The 17,082-nt window shown below is 45.1% G+C and overlaps 1 protein-coding gene across 1 annotated transcript in view; it reads right to left on the minus strand.

The window, feature by feature from the left end:
- Window positions 1-739: 739 nt before the first annotated feature.
- The window catches only part of Ppme1 (protein phosphatase methylesterase 1), a 45,160-nt gene continuing 28,817 nt past the window's right edge, over window positions 740-17,082 (minus strand). Inside the window, exons 7-14 of the mRNA NM_028292.2 lie at window positions 15,849-15,939; window positions 15,034-15,099; window positions 12,373-12,496; window positions 9,051-9,180; window positions 7,931-7,975; window positions 5,861-5,925; window positions 3,038-3,105; window positions 740-1,885 (exon numbers count right to left, since the gene is read on the minus strand). Of these exons, the coding sequence (NP_082568.1) occupies window positions 1,867-1,885; window positions 3,038-3,105; window positions 5,861-5,925; window positions 7,931-7,975; window positions 9,051-9,180; window positions 12,373-12,496; window positions 15,034-15,099; window positions 15,849-15,939 (608 nt within the window). The 3' untranslated portion in view covers window positions 740-1,866. The remainder of the gene's footprint in view (window positions 1,886-3,037; window positions 3,106-5,860; window positions 5,926-7,930; window positions 7,976-9,050; window positions 9,181-12,372; window positions 12,497-15,033; window positions 15,100-15,848; window positions 15,940-17,082) is intronic.

The raw sequence follows: 17,082 nt of genomic DNA on the forward strand, positions 1-17,082 counted from the left end.
GGGCCGGTAGCAGATCAGCAAGGGTCAGGGAGTAATTTAGGTGAGAGATGAGATCCAGGTCAGGGAATAGCTGGGGAGGGAAAGAAGGGCATCAGGAAGATGCAGGGTGTGGCAGCAAACTGGCTATGAGGAGAAAGGGAGATCCCAGGTGTAGTCTGGACAACTGACACCTGCTCATTCTACCTCAGTCTGAGCTGGAGCCATGCACTCAAGAGCAACTTTCAAGGAGCTCAAAAATAAAGTGGCTCTGGCTCCCTAGGAGAGAGCTGTGGGACAGATGGGCACATACAACTCGAGCTCAGAGGATGACTTGAGTTGTTAGTTGAGTGTTGGCAGAGAAGCCATCAGCAAAGGAAAACACAGGGGCAGACTGTCCCCTTGGCCAGCTGAAGAAATGGGACAGGACTCAAGTTTCCCGGCTGTAGTAAAGACATCTGCCCTTCTCAGGATCAGATCTGAGGAAGATACTGATAGGCTGTGGAGAAAGACTTCTTTCTCTCCCCTCCCTGATAATCCTCTTCGTAACACAGCACTATGTCTATCCATCTCTCCCAGGGCTTCACTAGGGATGTTTATAGGAACACAGGTGATGATGTACTTACAGGAGTATGGGGTACTAGCCAGTGGCTACAGACACTGACAGACTATGGAGAAAGGGGCTTCTGGGGTCTTGCAGCAACTAAATCGAATAAACTGTTCCTAGCCAGATCAGCAAAGTAAGGACAGCTCCTCAGACAAATAAAGGTTGGGAGATATTTATTTTCTTTAAACAAGATCATAAATAACAAAGAAACAAAGTCGGTCCCAGACTCTGGACCGTGCAGCAGGACAGAGGAAGTTGTTGGGTGAAAAAACGGAAGAGGGCTACACGTCACCTAAGACAGTCACAGAAAGATGGGTTTCAGGAGGCTGCCCACCCCCCCCCCCCTGGGCAGCAGGGGGAGGCCCCAGTGCTGCGCTGCGACAGCTGGATGAGGGCAAAGACTGGGGATGCTAGTCCATGATGTTTCTACATTAGTGACATGGAAACCACAAGTGGATCAAGAAGCTGTGGGTCTAGAAGAGGCAAGCGGGCACTTGGCACACCTCCAGGAACCAACTATGAAAATGGTTAAATTCAGTCATTAAAAACAATTCCACAGGATTTAGCCTGTGGCTTTGTGCATGGGCTGTGTTTAACCTGGGTTGCTCTGTGGCAGATTAGGGCTCATGCGGCCCTTGGAGCAGCCTGGCCTCAGCCCAGGGCAGGTGCCCAGACATGTGGGAGTGGGACAGTGGGCTCACCCAGATGGGAAGCCATGTGCTTGGACTGGCTGGACCTGACTTACAGGTTGGTTTCTTGGGATACTTGCTATCCACTCCCTCTCCCTGAATCCTGCTTACTCTGGACCTTCCAGATTTGGGACAGTTAAGACTGGGATAAAGGTACCTGACTGGTGTTTTATTTGAAAGGGAAAAATAAGGGCCAGTGTGTGCATTGCCCATCCCATGAGGTAGGGCAGGACCATGCCAAGAACATCCTCAAGGAAGGGAGATCCCTGAGCCTGGGGTACATTGCCATATGCCAGGAACAGGGCCAGGGAGCAGCGCTGGAGGCTTCATCCTAGGCAAGGCAGGGAGCACAGGAAGGAGAGGAAGAGCTGTGGACCCCAGACTGCACGGGCCACTGTTGGACAAGGGCCCTGAAGAACAATGCTTTCAACAGTACACAGGAAAGGGTTTGGACATCTGGGGATGCCCTCTACAAGAGCCGGTGTCACATGGCTGGGCGGGATGGAGAGGAGGAGACAGCGGCGTCACAGTGGCCTCTGGTGCGATGTATTTACAACAGAGCTCAATGTAGAGGGAGGAGTAGACAGCAGGTCACTAGCAGCCAGGAAACACACTGTCAAGGGTAGAAAGGGGAACTGTCACAATTTAACCATCACAAGCTTTTCTCCAGCTTACTCCTTTCTCTGGGGAGCCCTCCCTATTGACCACCAATGTTCCATCTCCTCAGAGCCCACATGGGGCTAGACAGGGTGCTGCCCTCAATGAATGGTTCCAAGACACCAAATGGTTAGAAGCCCCCAAACACGTAATTGAGAAATTAAGTCTTCACTATTGACTCTAGGGTCCATGGATGGTCAGTTAACAGACAGGAGTGGGCAGCATGAACCACCACCTTCCTGGTTCACTGTCCCAGGTCCCCGTCAGGACTGATGCCCCCACCACTCCTGTCACTGCCATCTCCCATGCCTGGCAATCAGAGCTGTCTAAGGCAAAAGGCACTTCTTCAAACTTTCTGTGGAAGAGCACAGGCTCCCCCAAAGCCTCATCAAACTCTGAGAAGAGGCCAACAGGAGTGATACATGTGACACATGGGCTGAGAAGCAAGGGCCTCCTCCAGGGCAGAACAGATGCTTGTAGTGGCCTATACCACACAATGTGGGTCTGCATGTCTCTCCTTCAACATAAAGCCAGGGTTGTCTCCCTAATACGAGGAGCTTTCTGGGGTGAGGGCTTGCTTCCTCTCCCTCTCTAGGTAAGCCACTGTTTCGCTTTTGCCTCCCTGATGAACGGTACAATCTGGGAACAATTCTGGTTGGCAGAACTGTGTTTAGGAGATGTTTCTGGAAGATAGGGACAGAGGCCAGGGTGTTGTTGTGGTGCATAGAACACCCTGTGACCACAACAAAGGATCATCTCTTCTACATGTCAGCAGGGCAGGGATTGGAATCCCTGATCTAGACCGCTACACAACCTCCACAGCTCGGCTCAGCAGAGGCAGAACACTCATTTCTAGCAAAGGCTGATTTCATTCCAGCCTCCTCAGAGGGCAGATGCCCTAGAGCAGGAGATACGGTATGACTCAATCACAGCTCAACAAGATCTCACTGGACAGAGTCCACATACAACAAGAAAACACATACCAGTTTGGTAACCTAGACCAGGCAAGGCTAAGGCAGAGATATTCACCCCGCTCCCCCACCCCACATACAAGAGTCTTGAGTTTTGAGGTGGACCAGCTGGCTAGATGTCCCTTGTGCACACTTACCACTGGAATCCTCCAATGGGCTCTGCAAACCTGTGCCGGATCAGGAAAGTGGCAACAGCTTCAGCTACCTGGAAAAGAGGAGGCATTCCAGGCTCTGTGAAAGTAAGTGCTGAGCTCAGCACTGGAAGCCTGTGTGCTTCTGCTGGAAGGCAGGCTCTGTGCAAGGCTCCCTGGTGTCCTCATGAGTCCTACTATGTGGGTAGTACCTACTGTGGGTGGCTTAAGAGCAAAAGGACCTGGACCAGGGACTCCTTGTAAGGGTGGCCAGAGAGCTGAGGAGGAACAAGGACCTTTTGGTGGACTGTATGCAGGAGAAGTTGCAGAGGGCAGTGAGCTTCCTGGAGACGGCTGTGACTGGTAAGTCCTGGAGAAGCACGGCCCCAGGGCTTCATCCCAGGATTGCTTCTTGCTGCTGCTGTGCCTTCCCGTGTTTGTCATGGCTGTATTCCTAATTTTTCTGAGATGGTGTGACTAGGCAAAGAAATACACTTTCTACCTATAGTCTGTTATGGTTGGTTACTGGATACTATTGGGCAAATTACCTGCAGATCAACATGAAGATGAACTTTCATGAAATTATGCTTTTTACATGAATTAATGACTTACAGTAGTGATTTTAAAGAATTCCTGACTTGATTCAAGTAATTTTAAGAAGATAGTTGATAGAAAGTTTAGTTAAAATAAAAAATAGAACGTGCCTCCTCCTGCAAAATAGTAAAGGCTGCACAGGCTGGAAAAGGACGACAGTGAGCTCTCATGCATTACAAGCACATAAATTGCACTAGGATGAAAAATAGGCTTGGAATAAATTAATGATGAAGGAAAACACTCATTCTAGGTTAGGTCCAGGAATGAGGCCATGGGTCTCAGTGCTCACAGGCCTAAGTAAGGCCATGAACAAGGAGTGGGTAGGTGACCTGTTTCTTGGTAACAACTTTGTTAACCTATGACATAAGAAACTATTGCTTTCAACTTATAATGAACTTGTAGACTAAAAGATAGCTAGGAAAACATGCAATCAACAATTCTGCTGTAATTCTCTTGTATGGGGCAAGTGAACAAGTAAGGCTGCCTGAGCCCAAACCCCATGGAACTCAGAACTGAATACAGTAGGTGTGGAGCCAGGTCCTTGCTAAACCCCACCTGCTCTGGGACATGCAACCATGGCCCCCACTCAGAGGACCACGACAACCAGTCACGCAGCATAAAAACCGAGTTCTTTCTCCATGCTAATGAGGTATCTAGATAGTCCCTGAGTGTTCAGCCAATGAGCTTCCTTTCCTGGGCATTCCTTCCCACAAAAGGTATTTAATGCCGGATTCACCCTGAGTAAGGTGTATGCATTCACACCTGCCATGTACTAAAGCAGTTTGGATAAGCCAGGACCGTCTCTCCATCAAGGATCACTGTGGGGGGAGGCCTTCCTCATAAAGAACAGAGCTTAGGGCTGGTGAGATGGCTCAGTGGGTAAGAGCATCCGACTGCTCTTCCGAAGGTCCAGAGTTCAAATCCTAGCAACCACATGGTGGCTCACAACCATCCGTAACAAGATCTGACTCCCTCTTCTGGTGTGTCTGAAGACAGCTACAGTGTACTTACATATAATAATAAATAAATCTTAAAAAAAAAAAAAAAAAGAACAGAGCTTAAATCTGGAGAGGGCCTTCTCTCTCCCAGCCTCTCAGTATTCTCAGCACTCATTTGGAACCAAACTTGGGTCTGCTCTTGTCCTAGGCCCTGCATTCCCCTTCCTGCCCGGTGAGAGGATGCCCTGAGGGGAAGTGTAGACTGGGAACCCCAGTTCCCAACTCTCAGGTACACAGGAGACTTGGAACAACAGAAATCGTCCATACTCCGTTGTTTCCAATCCAGGGAAACACAGAATGAGGACTCCCACTATGGACTGTGTTCTGCCACCCCTGAGCATTGTGCTGGCACTCCTGGCATCCCAGGAGCAAGGCAGACACGCAGCCCAAACACTTGTATAACAATTTTATCTGCTTTTGAATGAGGTTAATTTTCTTTTTACATAGAGAACTTTGACTTAGGGATAGAAAAAGGCTAAGAGAAAAAAGAAAGTTGTTAGAGCTTGCACACTGGAGCTTTGCTCTATCCACCAACTGTGCATATATGTATGTGTATGCATGCATGTATGTATGTATGTATGTATGTATGCATACAGAATGGTTAGTTTGCTCGCTGGAACTTTCCTCTATCCACCAAATGTGTATGTGTATATATGTATGTGTGTATGTATATATGTATGTGTATGTGTGTGTGAAGTTGTTGAAGCTTGCTTATTGAAACCTGTTTTGCTTCATCCACTAAGTTTGTGTGTGTGTGAATTTCTTGTTTCTTTCTCATGGCCCCCAAGGAGTTTAAAGAGTTTAGAGTTCTTCACCGGTCACAGAGAGTGCAGGCTCCAGATAATTAAGTTTTGCTATCAGCACTGGCTGCAATCGACTCCACACTTCGCTCTCCTCACTTTACCTTGTGGTGTGGGAGCTGGCCTTCAGCAATGTTTTACTTCTGGAAGGGTTACAAACACCTTTTTTTCACAAGCTCTAGTATCTCTGAGAATAAATGGACTTTAGGGTGCAGTTTGGCTTTTGGGGTAACAAAGAAGACCTTAGCCACAGGGCTCTGGGATGAAACAGAGGGTACCAGCAGCTCTTCAGCAGACATACAAAGTACTCACTCACCAGGAAGGGGCTTGGGGAGCTGGCAGACTGCAGATAAACCCCAAGATACAGGCTTATCCTACTTTCTGTGGAACCCACATTCCTGCCATTATCCTCTTAAGTCACCAGGCACCAGACTTACCTTGTCAGGGGCATCCTCATGGACTGCATGGCCACACTGGGGTAAGACCTGCATCTGGAACTTCCCTGGAGAGGAACAAGCAGGCAACCTCAGGGACAAAAAGCCCTCCCCTCCTCATCTCTGTACCTCACAGGTCACTGGGCAGCCCAGGAGGCCCTCCCCCAGGATAGTCTGATGAGTGTAACTGGACCCATGTTGTGCTCCCTTCACAGTTCAATTTTGCCTATGTACTTTCCTTCCTACTTGGTGTACATTTACTTTGGGCAGAAAACCCAGCCCCTGTGCTCACAGAGTTCAGTCCAGTGGGAGAGTAAAACACAACACTAATGGTATTATGGTTCCAGGGGTAAAAAGGGTCACACAGACTGTAAAAATGTGGCAAGGGTCTTGATGATCCAGCAGGCATCCAGGCAGGCTTCTGCACAGACAGAATAGCCCACTCAAAGGAGAGGTGGCTAGAAATGGCAATTACCCATGGAAATAAAAGAGAAGCCTGGCTTGGTGCTGATGTGAGTGGCTAGCAATGGGGCTGCAGTGGAAAAGAATCTATATTAAGAATATTGAAATGGATCATTACAAAGTACAGCAGATGAGTATTTAACAATGTGCCAGGCACTGTAAGATGTGCTTTCTCACACTGTCTTACAGAATACTGAAAGCTCACAACTTATAGTAATGTGGGGGGTGTGGTTACTTGGGATTGAAACTAGGGCCCCAAGCCTGATACTCAAACAAACCAGTGAACTATACTCCGAACCCTAATATGACAATTATTAAAAGTGAGCAACAACTGGGTATGTAGCTTTCCTAGAGTGTGCTGGCCAAGGGTTTGATATAAGAGTACGGAAAGCTGAGCTGGGCTACAGCATGAGCAGCAGGGTGTGCCTGGCACCAGAGGACTGTAGTTAAATGCTAACAACTACTGGGGTGGGGAAGGTGTGAGAGGCGTTTTACTCTCTGAGCCCAGTTTTTCCACTTAAATGTAGGAGAGCTGGAGCATCCTTGTGGTGCTAACGCAGGCGCAGCAGCAGCTTTCTCCTACAGCCATAGTTCACGTCTTCAGCGTACTATTCCACCCACTGTTAAAGCTGACTCTACAATCACAGGGCTAAGGAAACTAGCTCTGACTGGGGCAACGTCCCGTCCAAGGCTGTGTAATTAGTGAAGGAACTGAGGCCATACCATTCATGAAGACTACTAATGGCCCTCCTCCTGCACAAGGCAGCCTCTCTTTCACATCTCTTATATTACTGACTCATATGATTCTAACATAGAGCAAGAAATGGGTCCTGCTCCATCCACTGCTGCACGGCCCTCACATCTGCATTGTGTGTGGTGCTCATGCCCACCACACTTTGGCACCCTTGAGGCTGGCACCAACACTCTCATTTTACCCGTGAACAGCCTTCCAGCTGATACAGATTACTGGGAAAGCAGCATCTAAAACTCACCACACCCTGAAGCTCTCTCTTCTCTCTCCTCACCATGATGTCTTCTAACAGACTTTATACCCTTTGGTACCTATATTTTTCTTTCTTAAACTCTGAACATAAAAGAACACTCAGAAAATTATGTCTATTCCCAGTGTTAGACACCTATGTAAAACCTAATAGTTTCCAGACGAATCACTCCATCTTAATCCTTCCATCAGGGATCATAGCTAACATAATAACTCCCATTTTTAGTTGGGGGGAAAAGACAATCACTCTTCAAAAAAAGGAAGATACCTTGGGAGGCAGAGGCAGGAGGATCTTTGAGTTTTAGGCCAGCCTGGTTTACATAGTGAGTTCTAGGATAGCCAGAGATACCCTGCCTGGGGTGGAGTGGGGATAAAACAAAACAACAACACCCCCCCCCCCCCGTAACAAAACAAAACAAAACAAAACAAAAGGGAAGGGAAGATACCGGCCCACAGTCCCCTGGGGTTGGCGGGGAGGTGTCCAGCAGAGCTGGACTCTAATGCTCATGCTCTCTCAGTGTATTCACCACCCCAGAATATCAATTTTCCTAGGATTGCCCATCTCCTTGCCCTTAGAAAAGGACCCATGGCACAATTGCTGGATGACTTACCCTGCATCTGGCCTATGGTCAGATCTTTATCCAATCTGTCAACACCTAGAACAAAACAGGAGAATCTGAATAGCTCCCTGGAAAAGGCCTTGTGCAATGGGTTTTGCTGCGTACTGAGTAAACACTGCTACAGAACTATAAAGACCACTGCACTTTCAATCAGATGGATACAATTCTTTGACTCCCATATTCTCAACAGATGAAAAATTTTGGGTTGAGATTTCTGGGTAATAATGTTCATTTTTAAAATTTATTTATAAATAAATTTATGTATAAGTATTTTGTTTATATGTATATATATATGTACCACATATGCACCTGGCACATGTGGAGGTCAGAAAAGGGTGTTAGAACTGGAGTTACAAATGGTTGTGAGCCACGTATGGGTAGTGGGACCTGAATTCAGGTTCTCTGGAAGAATAACAAGTATCTTTAACTGCTAAGCAATCAGTGCAGCCCAATCATGTGCACTACAGATGTTTAGATGAAAATATCATTTTACTGTCTCAATTCTCACAGCGTTCAGAATGCTCTAGGAGTTGGGTTCAGTCAGGTACTCAGGGCAACACCACGCAGCACTGGAGGGGTTTAAACCTGTTAGGTTTAGGCCTGTACAGGGGCAGTTTAGAAGGGGGTTTCTCTACTTTAGAAGTCACACCCATGTTGGTTAATCTTAACAGTTGTGATGAGGTCACATCTAGATGACAGTATTCTGACAATTCTATGGACGCACTGTCCCACAATTCATGGGGAAGCCATAACCTCCAGTGGATTTGAAGATGGGGTCTACAAAAGATAAAATGAGGTTGTAGGGGTAGGGGGGGTCTCTGACACAATACCATTATTGTCCTTGTAAAAGACCCCAGAAAACTGTCTTGCTTTCTCTTATCCATGTGAAAGCACAGAAGGTCTGTGAACCAGGAAGACCTGAGAACGTAGTCCAACCCAAACCCAAACCTCTAATCTTACACTGTCAGCCCCGACGGTGAGAAACGCAGGGTTCAGTTCTTGAAGCCACCCAATCTATTTGAGTATTTCAAATATTTGATTATTTCAGCCAAGGAAACACACACACACACACACACACACACACACACACACACACACACACACCACTTACCTGCCAAGAGCAGCAGTTTAGGAATAGGACAGCTAAGAAAGAGATTGGATAAGCCCCGGAACCAGCCATCCCAGTACTTTTCTGTTTTTGCCAGCTCAATTCTCCAGGTGTATGGGTGATCCTTCTTGGTCTGTAGGAATGAAAGCAAGGTGAGCCTGAGGGTGAGCAGGTCTGGGGTGAGGAAGGGGAGCCAGCACAGGTGAGAACCCACTACAGCCCAGATACTCAGTGTGCATTGAACCCTTCTCACAGCACTGCCCGCTGCTCTAATTTTGACTTTTGGATAACCCTAAGCTTTCTTTTTCACTCCTATTTGCTTTCTTCTGGTTCTCATAAGTCTCCTGCCTCAACCTCCCAAATGGCCAGTACTACAAACAAGGTCTGACACAACCACTGGTAACTTTTGGTAAATTTAGGAAGCAAATAATTATTGAGCCAAGATGGAACTTTTCTTTCAGTGAGTAAAAAGGACAGATCATCAAAGAGCCATACAAAGACCACAGTGTAGTAAAACAAAAGAATGTTCCCCACCCTGAAACCAACCTAAGTGAGAGACAAAGCAGAGCCTCCTCCAAGCTAGGATCACTATCAGAGGACTGTGGTAGACGTCCTCAAGAGAACAAGCTCAGTTGTGAGTACAGGGCTGTTTTCTTAGTTCTGAACTGATGACAATGACCAGGAACAGTCATTCTAAAAAGGTGACATGACAAATGTGTCTACATCTGCCTTCTCCTGACAACTGGGTGGCGAATGGCGCACAGTGTGCTATCAAATAGCTGGGCTGTGGTCATACACACCTTTAATCCCAGCACGGGGAGGGGGGGGGACGGGGACAACGGGACGACAGATGCAGGCAGATCAGAGTTCAAGGCCAGCCTGGTCTACAAAGCAGGTTCTAGAACAGCCAAGGCTCTACAGAGAAACCCTGTCTTGAAAAACAAAAACCAAAACCATCAAACAGAAATGTAGGTAGACTACTAAGTGATCCCATACTTGCCTGAATCATGGAACTAGGTCAGATACAACTGAAACAATCACAGGATGGTGCACCAACTGCAACATGGAATCTAGATGTGGACGAGACGACACCATCTGCTCAAGGTCAGTAAGTGACTAAGATGTCCACATCACCCAAAGTGACTCACAGTCAGTGGGATCCAAGTCTAAATGGTGCTTTTTGATATTTTAATGATTCTAAAATTATCTAAGATTACATACAATTCTGAATATCTAACCAACTTTGCAAAAGAAGATAACTCATTTTTTACTTCAAAACAGTATAATCTGTAGTAATTAAAAGTTTCTGGGGGGAAAAAAGGGGCTGGAGAGATGGCTCAGTGGTTAAGAGCACTGACTGTTCTTCCAGAGGTCCTGAGTTCAATTCCCAGGAACCACATGGTAGCTCATGGCCATCTGTAATGAGATCTGACGCCCTCTTCTGGTGTGTCTGAAGACAGATACAGTGTACTCACATAAAATAAATAAATAAATTTTTAAAAAAGTTTCTGACTTAGAGAATACAGTTCAGTGGCACAGGTTTAGCATGTTGAGGCCTATGAACCATAAAACCAAGAAAGTTTATAGTGTCATTAAAGACAGACAAGGGAAACAGAGTCCTAGAAGTGGACATTGAGTACACGGTCAAATGACCTCTGCTAAGGGTATCAAGAGTATTGGTGGGGCACAGGCCCCCTTCACAGTGCTGAGGTAAACAAGTGCAGCATGTCAGAGAACATTGAGGCACTGAGAATGAAAAGATGCCCCACAACAATAGGCAACAATGAGACATGAGCTTGTAGTACAAGCACTCTGGAGCTGAGACAGGAGACTGCCAGTGTGAGGCCAGCTTGAACTAAAGAATAACACTCTTATCTTAAAAACCGAACCAGAACCTCCCTCAATGAGATGCTACTTCACAATACCCAGACTGCTACAGTCAGAGACAGGCAGCAATATGAGAACTAGATGGAGAAACCAGAAGCCTCATTTTCTCAGCTCTCCACAGTGAAAAAAGTTCTATAGAAAAATCTATATATTTGTCATTGGGGTGGGGGGAGGAGTGGTTTTGAGTGCCTCCCACTGACCTACATGCCTGGCCCTTTCTGCTTTTCTTGTTCTTGTAATTTTTAAGACAGGTGTTACTAAGTCACCCAACTTTCAAACTTATTTTGTCCAGTCAGGCCTCAAATTTGTGATCCCTCTGCCTCAGACTCCCAAGTCCAATTTCTGAATTAAGATGCTACTATATTGCAATATGAGAGAAAAACCTCCCTTCACCTTACGGGGTTTTGAGGCCCCAAAACATGAGGCATTCTTTATATATTTGCAAATTCTAAAGAAGTATGAAATATTCTGATCAACGATCTTAAGAATGGCTGAGAGATCCTCATTAAATAAAAAATACTTTGAAAAGATGTACTCTTCTTGCCAACAGCAGCATCCCCAAAGGCAAGGGATTATGTGGTAACACAACCTTACCTGGCATTAAGAAGTCACCATCCGCCCTAGGAAGTCACTAACACCTCACCAAGCAGCACTATCCATCAGCAGCCTCAAACAGTTGCTCCACCAGAATCCCTACTTACACAGACACGAAATAACATAATTTGTTTGCTTGGGTAATGATTTCTATTAAATTCAAAGGCAACAGGAGGCATCACTGACAGTCAGGCGTCCACAGCATCTTTAAATGTGGTTTAATTATTAAGACCTGATATAAGAAATTTTCAGGGCTGGTGAGATGGCTCAGTGGGTAAGAGCACCCGACTGCTCTTCCGAAGGTCAGGAGTTCAAATCCCAGCAACCACATGGTGGCTCACAACCATCCGTAACAAGATCTCTCTTCTGGAGTGTCTGAGGACAGCTACAGTGTACTTGCATATAATCAATAAATAAATCTTTAAAAAAAAAAAAAAAAAAAAAAAGAAATTTTCAGAAGTGGTACACTGCACCATATCGTTGTAAGTGTACGATGCAGATGGACTGATAGACACTGAGGTCAGAAAGCTTGTTCCAAGAGACAAGCCTTGAGAGGCAGTAAGAGCTGGACAGTCATAGGATACAGATACAAAATGAGATTTTTTCCCCCTTAGAGAAAGCAGAGGAACCTACAGGAGTGAGAAGAGCCTGGGAGGAAGTCTGAGGGAACACAGTAAGTTTTTCACTCTAGCTGCTGCATACTGCATTCGTGCCCTCCACTCAATGCTCTCTTACCGTGGTGCCTCTGCCCACTAAACTATTCAATTCTAAATAATCAAAAATAACAATTCTATCTCGGCTTCCCCTTCTCCCCTCATCTGTTGAGGATGAGACCGTCACTCACTTCCATGTCGTCTTCCTTTTTCCTCTTGTTAACTGACTCACTTCCTTCCTCATCTTCTTCCTCCTCCTCTATGATTCCTTCCACTATGGATTTGGAACCTTCTGGACTTGTAATTCCTTCACACCTGGATTGAAAACAAAACTTTCGTGAATGCCTTACCCAGCTATCTTAGATATCCTTATGGCCTTTTATAATCAAACGTTAGAGCTAAAACCGTTCCTGGGAGGAAGATGTGTGGTTTTAGGGCTGGGGGAGGTCAAGACCAACTGTGGCTATATGCGAATGGCTAGTTTCCAGTTCTTGTACCAATAAGGACCCATAAAAAGGGAGTAGCCATCTTCTGGATAAGGATAGTGGTTTTATTGGTATTTTTAGATGACTCTCATAGCAATTCTCTGAAGTAGTCCTGAATAGTTAAGAACAACGACCAAAGAGGACAGTAAAAAGTCCTGAGGAGTTACAATTTACTGATGGAAACTGGCAATTACTGTGACAATGGCCAGCAGCTTGACAAGGAAGTTTCTCTGTGTAGCCCTGGCTGTCCTGGAACTCACTTTGTAGACCAGGCTGGCCTCGAACTCAGAAATCCGCCTGCCTCTACCTCCTGAGTTTGAGTTCCAGCATTCATGTAAAGAGCCAGATGTGGAGGGAGTCTGGAACCCCAGTGTTAGGGAGGTAGATCCTTGGAGCTCATTGGCTAGCCAGCTTAGCTGGATGTATGATGAGCTCCAGGTTCAATGAGAGAGCCTGTCTCAAAAAGTGACCTGAGATTAACCTCAGTGCTGGGATTAAAGGCGTGCGCCACCATGCCCAGCTGTTTTAGTGCTAGAAAAGGAGAAGTTGCTGCTCATAAAAATCTGTCACTCTCCCTTCAGTTTACAAAAATTATCTTTAAAATACTTTTTAAACAGTGTGTTTTGGTCATGTTTTTTCTACTCCCTGACCCCTCTCAGATTTTCCCTGCCTCTCTACCCACCCAACTTTATGTTCTTTGTCTTTCTCAAAAAGGAAAATCAACTGAAATTGAAGATCAAAAAACCAGAACAAAACAAGTGCACAGAAAAACATGGAGTCCATTTTACAATAGGCCTATGGGAAAACCTACTCCTCTTATCTGTTAAGGAGAGAGTGGGGGCCGACCCTTCAGTTTTTTTGTCCTCTCCCTACCCTTTCTTATCCTCTGTTCTTCCTTGCCAAGCTGTGTTCTCAAAAATAATTTGTCTGTATTGTGTAGCACAAACCCTGTCTCTGACTACCCTCAGCTCTCCTAAGGGGAACCACGGGGCCGGGTGTTCATGATTTCCTATAATTACATAGGAACGCGGTACTGTTGTTTGCCCGCTTACACGTTTAGGTTTGACAGTTTTATACACATACAGAAAAACTGTAGTCACTCACACCCTGTCCCCTCTCTCATCCTCTCCTGCTGAAACCCTTCTTGCCAGTGTGTCTCCCTTCTTCTGTCATCCTGTGTTTGTATAAGGGGGCACCATTTCTAAGAAGAAGAAAATGGTAATTTTTTGGATTGGATGTTCAAACCTGCAGGTTCCTGCTGGCCATTGTCACAGTAATTGCCAGCTTCCATCAATAAATTGTAACTCAAAAAATATTTCAATATCATGTATACTTTATCATAATTAGTTCAGGATAATTAGCATAGCTATCACCTTAATGCTTTTTTCATGGTAAAATCACTCAAAAAATCTTCTTTTCTGGCCTTTTTGAAATACGTTCTACATTATTGTTAACTTTAGTTGCCTTGTTATTTAGTTCCTAAGTTAAAAGTGAAAATCAAAATGCACACAACTATTATCTGTAAATCAAAAACTTACCAAAACTTGAGACAATCAGCAATATTACTACTTAGTTAATTAATGCTATTAAGATCCTGGATTTTAGGTATGATAATGTCATTATTCTTATGTTATCTTTTCTTCCAGAGCATAAGGAATTCTTGCAAAAGTAATCAGGTTTGGGTAGAGTTTGCTTCAAGGCATTTCTGCCCAGAGGAAGTAAACAGGCACACAGACTACACAAGACCTGCCATTGGCTAAAGCACTCAAAATGGGCACTGACCACAGCAGGGTTCCTTGAATGACACTAAGATGTCGTTTCCAGAAATTCAGGATCTTACCAACAAGACTGCAGACTGAATCTGCCACACAGTCCCTGTCACAGCAAGCACCCCACCATGCCACTAGGATTTCATCTAACTCCTGCACTCCTGCCTGCTCTAAGGGACGATGGTTTCTCAAGTAACATTCATCTGTGGCCACACAAAGGACTCGTGTAACTCCACAGGAAAGATCACTTAGGTTAAGTAACGTTAGCTCAGCCTTTGAATTTATTTTTTACTCTAGTTCTGCCAGAATTTTCTACTTGCACATCCTAGCTAACTGAGTTTGGCTCAGTGACAACAGGGCTGCTAACACAGGGACACTAGAGTAGATACTTAGTTTAAATGTTTACTCACTGGACACTATCAAGCTTTAGGGTTTATAGAAACAAAACAAAATTGGCTAGCCTAACAGAACTCAACTTGACTTTTCTCTAAAAGAATGGAAGCATTTACCAGTGTGGCAGAGTAAGTGTAGAAATAAAGGAACAATCGAATTCTGTCCTATCTCTTACTCTCTAACCAGGCAGAGATAAAAGACCTACTGTTTGACTTGGCCGACCATGGATACACGGGCAGACTCAAGGTTTCGAATCTGGCCACTCTTCACACTAGTAAAGGAAAATAAGGAAGGAGAGGTTACTCTGCATTCATCTCAGCACAACATCAGAAGGAAGGAGTAATTTTGTAGATTGCATAGGATCAAACAAAAAGCTGCAGTCACCATGTGCTTCAGCATGAAGAAAACTTTATACAGACTTATAAAATTATCAATTGGACTAATGAATATATTCATGATTGACAGCCTTTAACAGAAGCCATGGGTAATTCTATCAGCAATTTTTATAATAAACTATTTACTATTAGGTTTTTATCATAAACACAAATAATTCTAGAGAGAGGAATCTCCACTTGCCCTGCTCACTCCAGAACAGAAACTCCATCTGCTATTTCTTTATCATTTTATGTCAAACACAGAAAGTGGATGTAGAACCATGGAGCTTCAGAGGAGGAGGCGGCCTTGCAGACCACCTGGTCTAAGTCCTCAACTTCAGGGCAAACCCAGCTGGACAGCAGGTGGCCTGCGACCACTAATGTCCTAGGAGATGGTATATTAGGCACACTTTACAGAGGACTGCGGCAAGTATGAAACATTTAAAAAATACTCTGCTTTGAACTATTTCCTTACATACTATCACAGAAAGGGAGACTCACCTGTTTATCTTAGTACCTGAGCTGACTTAAAAATAGAGGGAGGATGGGAAGGAGGGAGGCAAGGAGGGAGGGAGGGAGGAAGAAAAGAGAGGCGGGGCAGGTTAGAATATAACATTTAAAATTAAGTCTTAGGTTTGTGGGTTACCTCCATTCAATAGCATTCTCCAAAGACTTGAAGGTTTTAGGTCGACCACGCAAGAAATTCTGCATGCTATTAAGTGCATCCATGGCGGTACCTGAAACAAAATTTTAAATATATCAATAAACTTTTTCGTTTTCTTGCTTTACAAATTGTACTAAATATTTCTTTTCCCTTTTTAGGTTAGTACACAAATCCTGGCTCCATCACTCCTGCCATACTTTGTTGCTGGGTGCTCACACTCCCCTCCCTGACTACTCCTTTCACGCCCCGCTCCAGCTGGCTTTCCTTCTCCCCCAGTTAAGTCCCCTCTTCTGATCTCTTATCATATATAACCCATTACCCTCTCACCACCTTAAGATAGTGTCCTCCTCTCACGATGATCTTTTATAGCTCCCTCTCCCTCCCTCCCTCCCTCCCTCCCTCCCTCTCACACACACACAATTTTAAATTTACTTTCCACATATGAAAGAGAACATGGGAGAGTTCTCTGAGGTTCCTCCTTTTTTTTTTTTTTTTTTTTTGTTTTTTTTCAAGACAGGGTTTCTCTGTGTAGCCCTGGCTGTCCTGGAACTCAGTCTGTAGACCAGGCTGGCCTCAAACACAGAAATCTTCCTGTCTCTGCCTCCCAAGTATCTGAGGCTCCTCCTTATTGGAGGAAGTGTGTCACTCTGGAGGTGGGCTTTGAGGGCTCCTAATGCTCAAGCCCCGCCCAGCACAGAAGAGAGTAGAGGGTCTCCTCCTTGGCTACCTTCAGATCGAGATGTAGACCTCTCAGCTCCTCCAGTACCATCTCTGCCTGCACACTGCCATGCTTCCACCATGATGATAATGGACTGAACCTCTGAACCTGTAAGCCAGCCCCAGTTAAATGTTTTCCTTTATAAGAGTTGCATGGTCGCTGGGTGTGGTGGCGCACGCCTTTAAACCCAGCACTCAGGAGGCAGAGGCAGGCAGATTTCTGAGTTCGAGGCCAGCCTGGTCTACAAAGTGAGTTCCAGGACAGCCAGGGCTATACAGAGAAACCCTGTCTTGAAAAAAACAAAAAAACAGAAAAACAAACAAAAAAAGAGTTGCTTGGTCGTGGTGTCTCCTCTTAGCAATAAATCTCTAAGACACATAATGATTTACAGTTTCATCTGTTTTCCTGCAAATGTCATGATTTCCTTTTTTCTTTATGGCTGCATAAACTTTCTTTGCACATATGTATCACATTTTATCTAATGCATCTATACTGGAT

This window comes from Mus musculus, chromosome 7 (genome assembly GCF_000001635.26).
Source record: "Mus musculus strain C57BL/6J chromosome 7, GRCm38.p6 C57BL/6J".
NCBI classification, from domain to species: domain Eukaryota; kingdom Metazoa; phylum Chordata; class Mammalia; order Rodentia; family Muridae; genus Mus; species Mus musculus.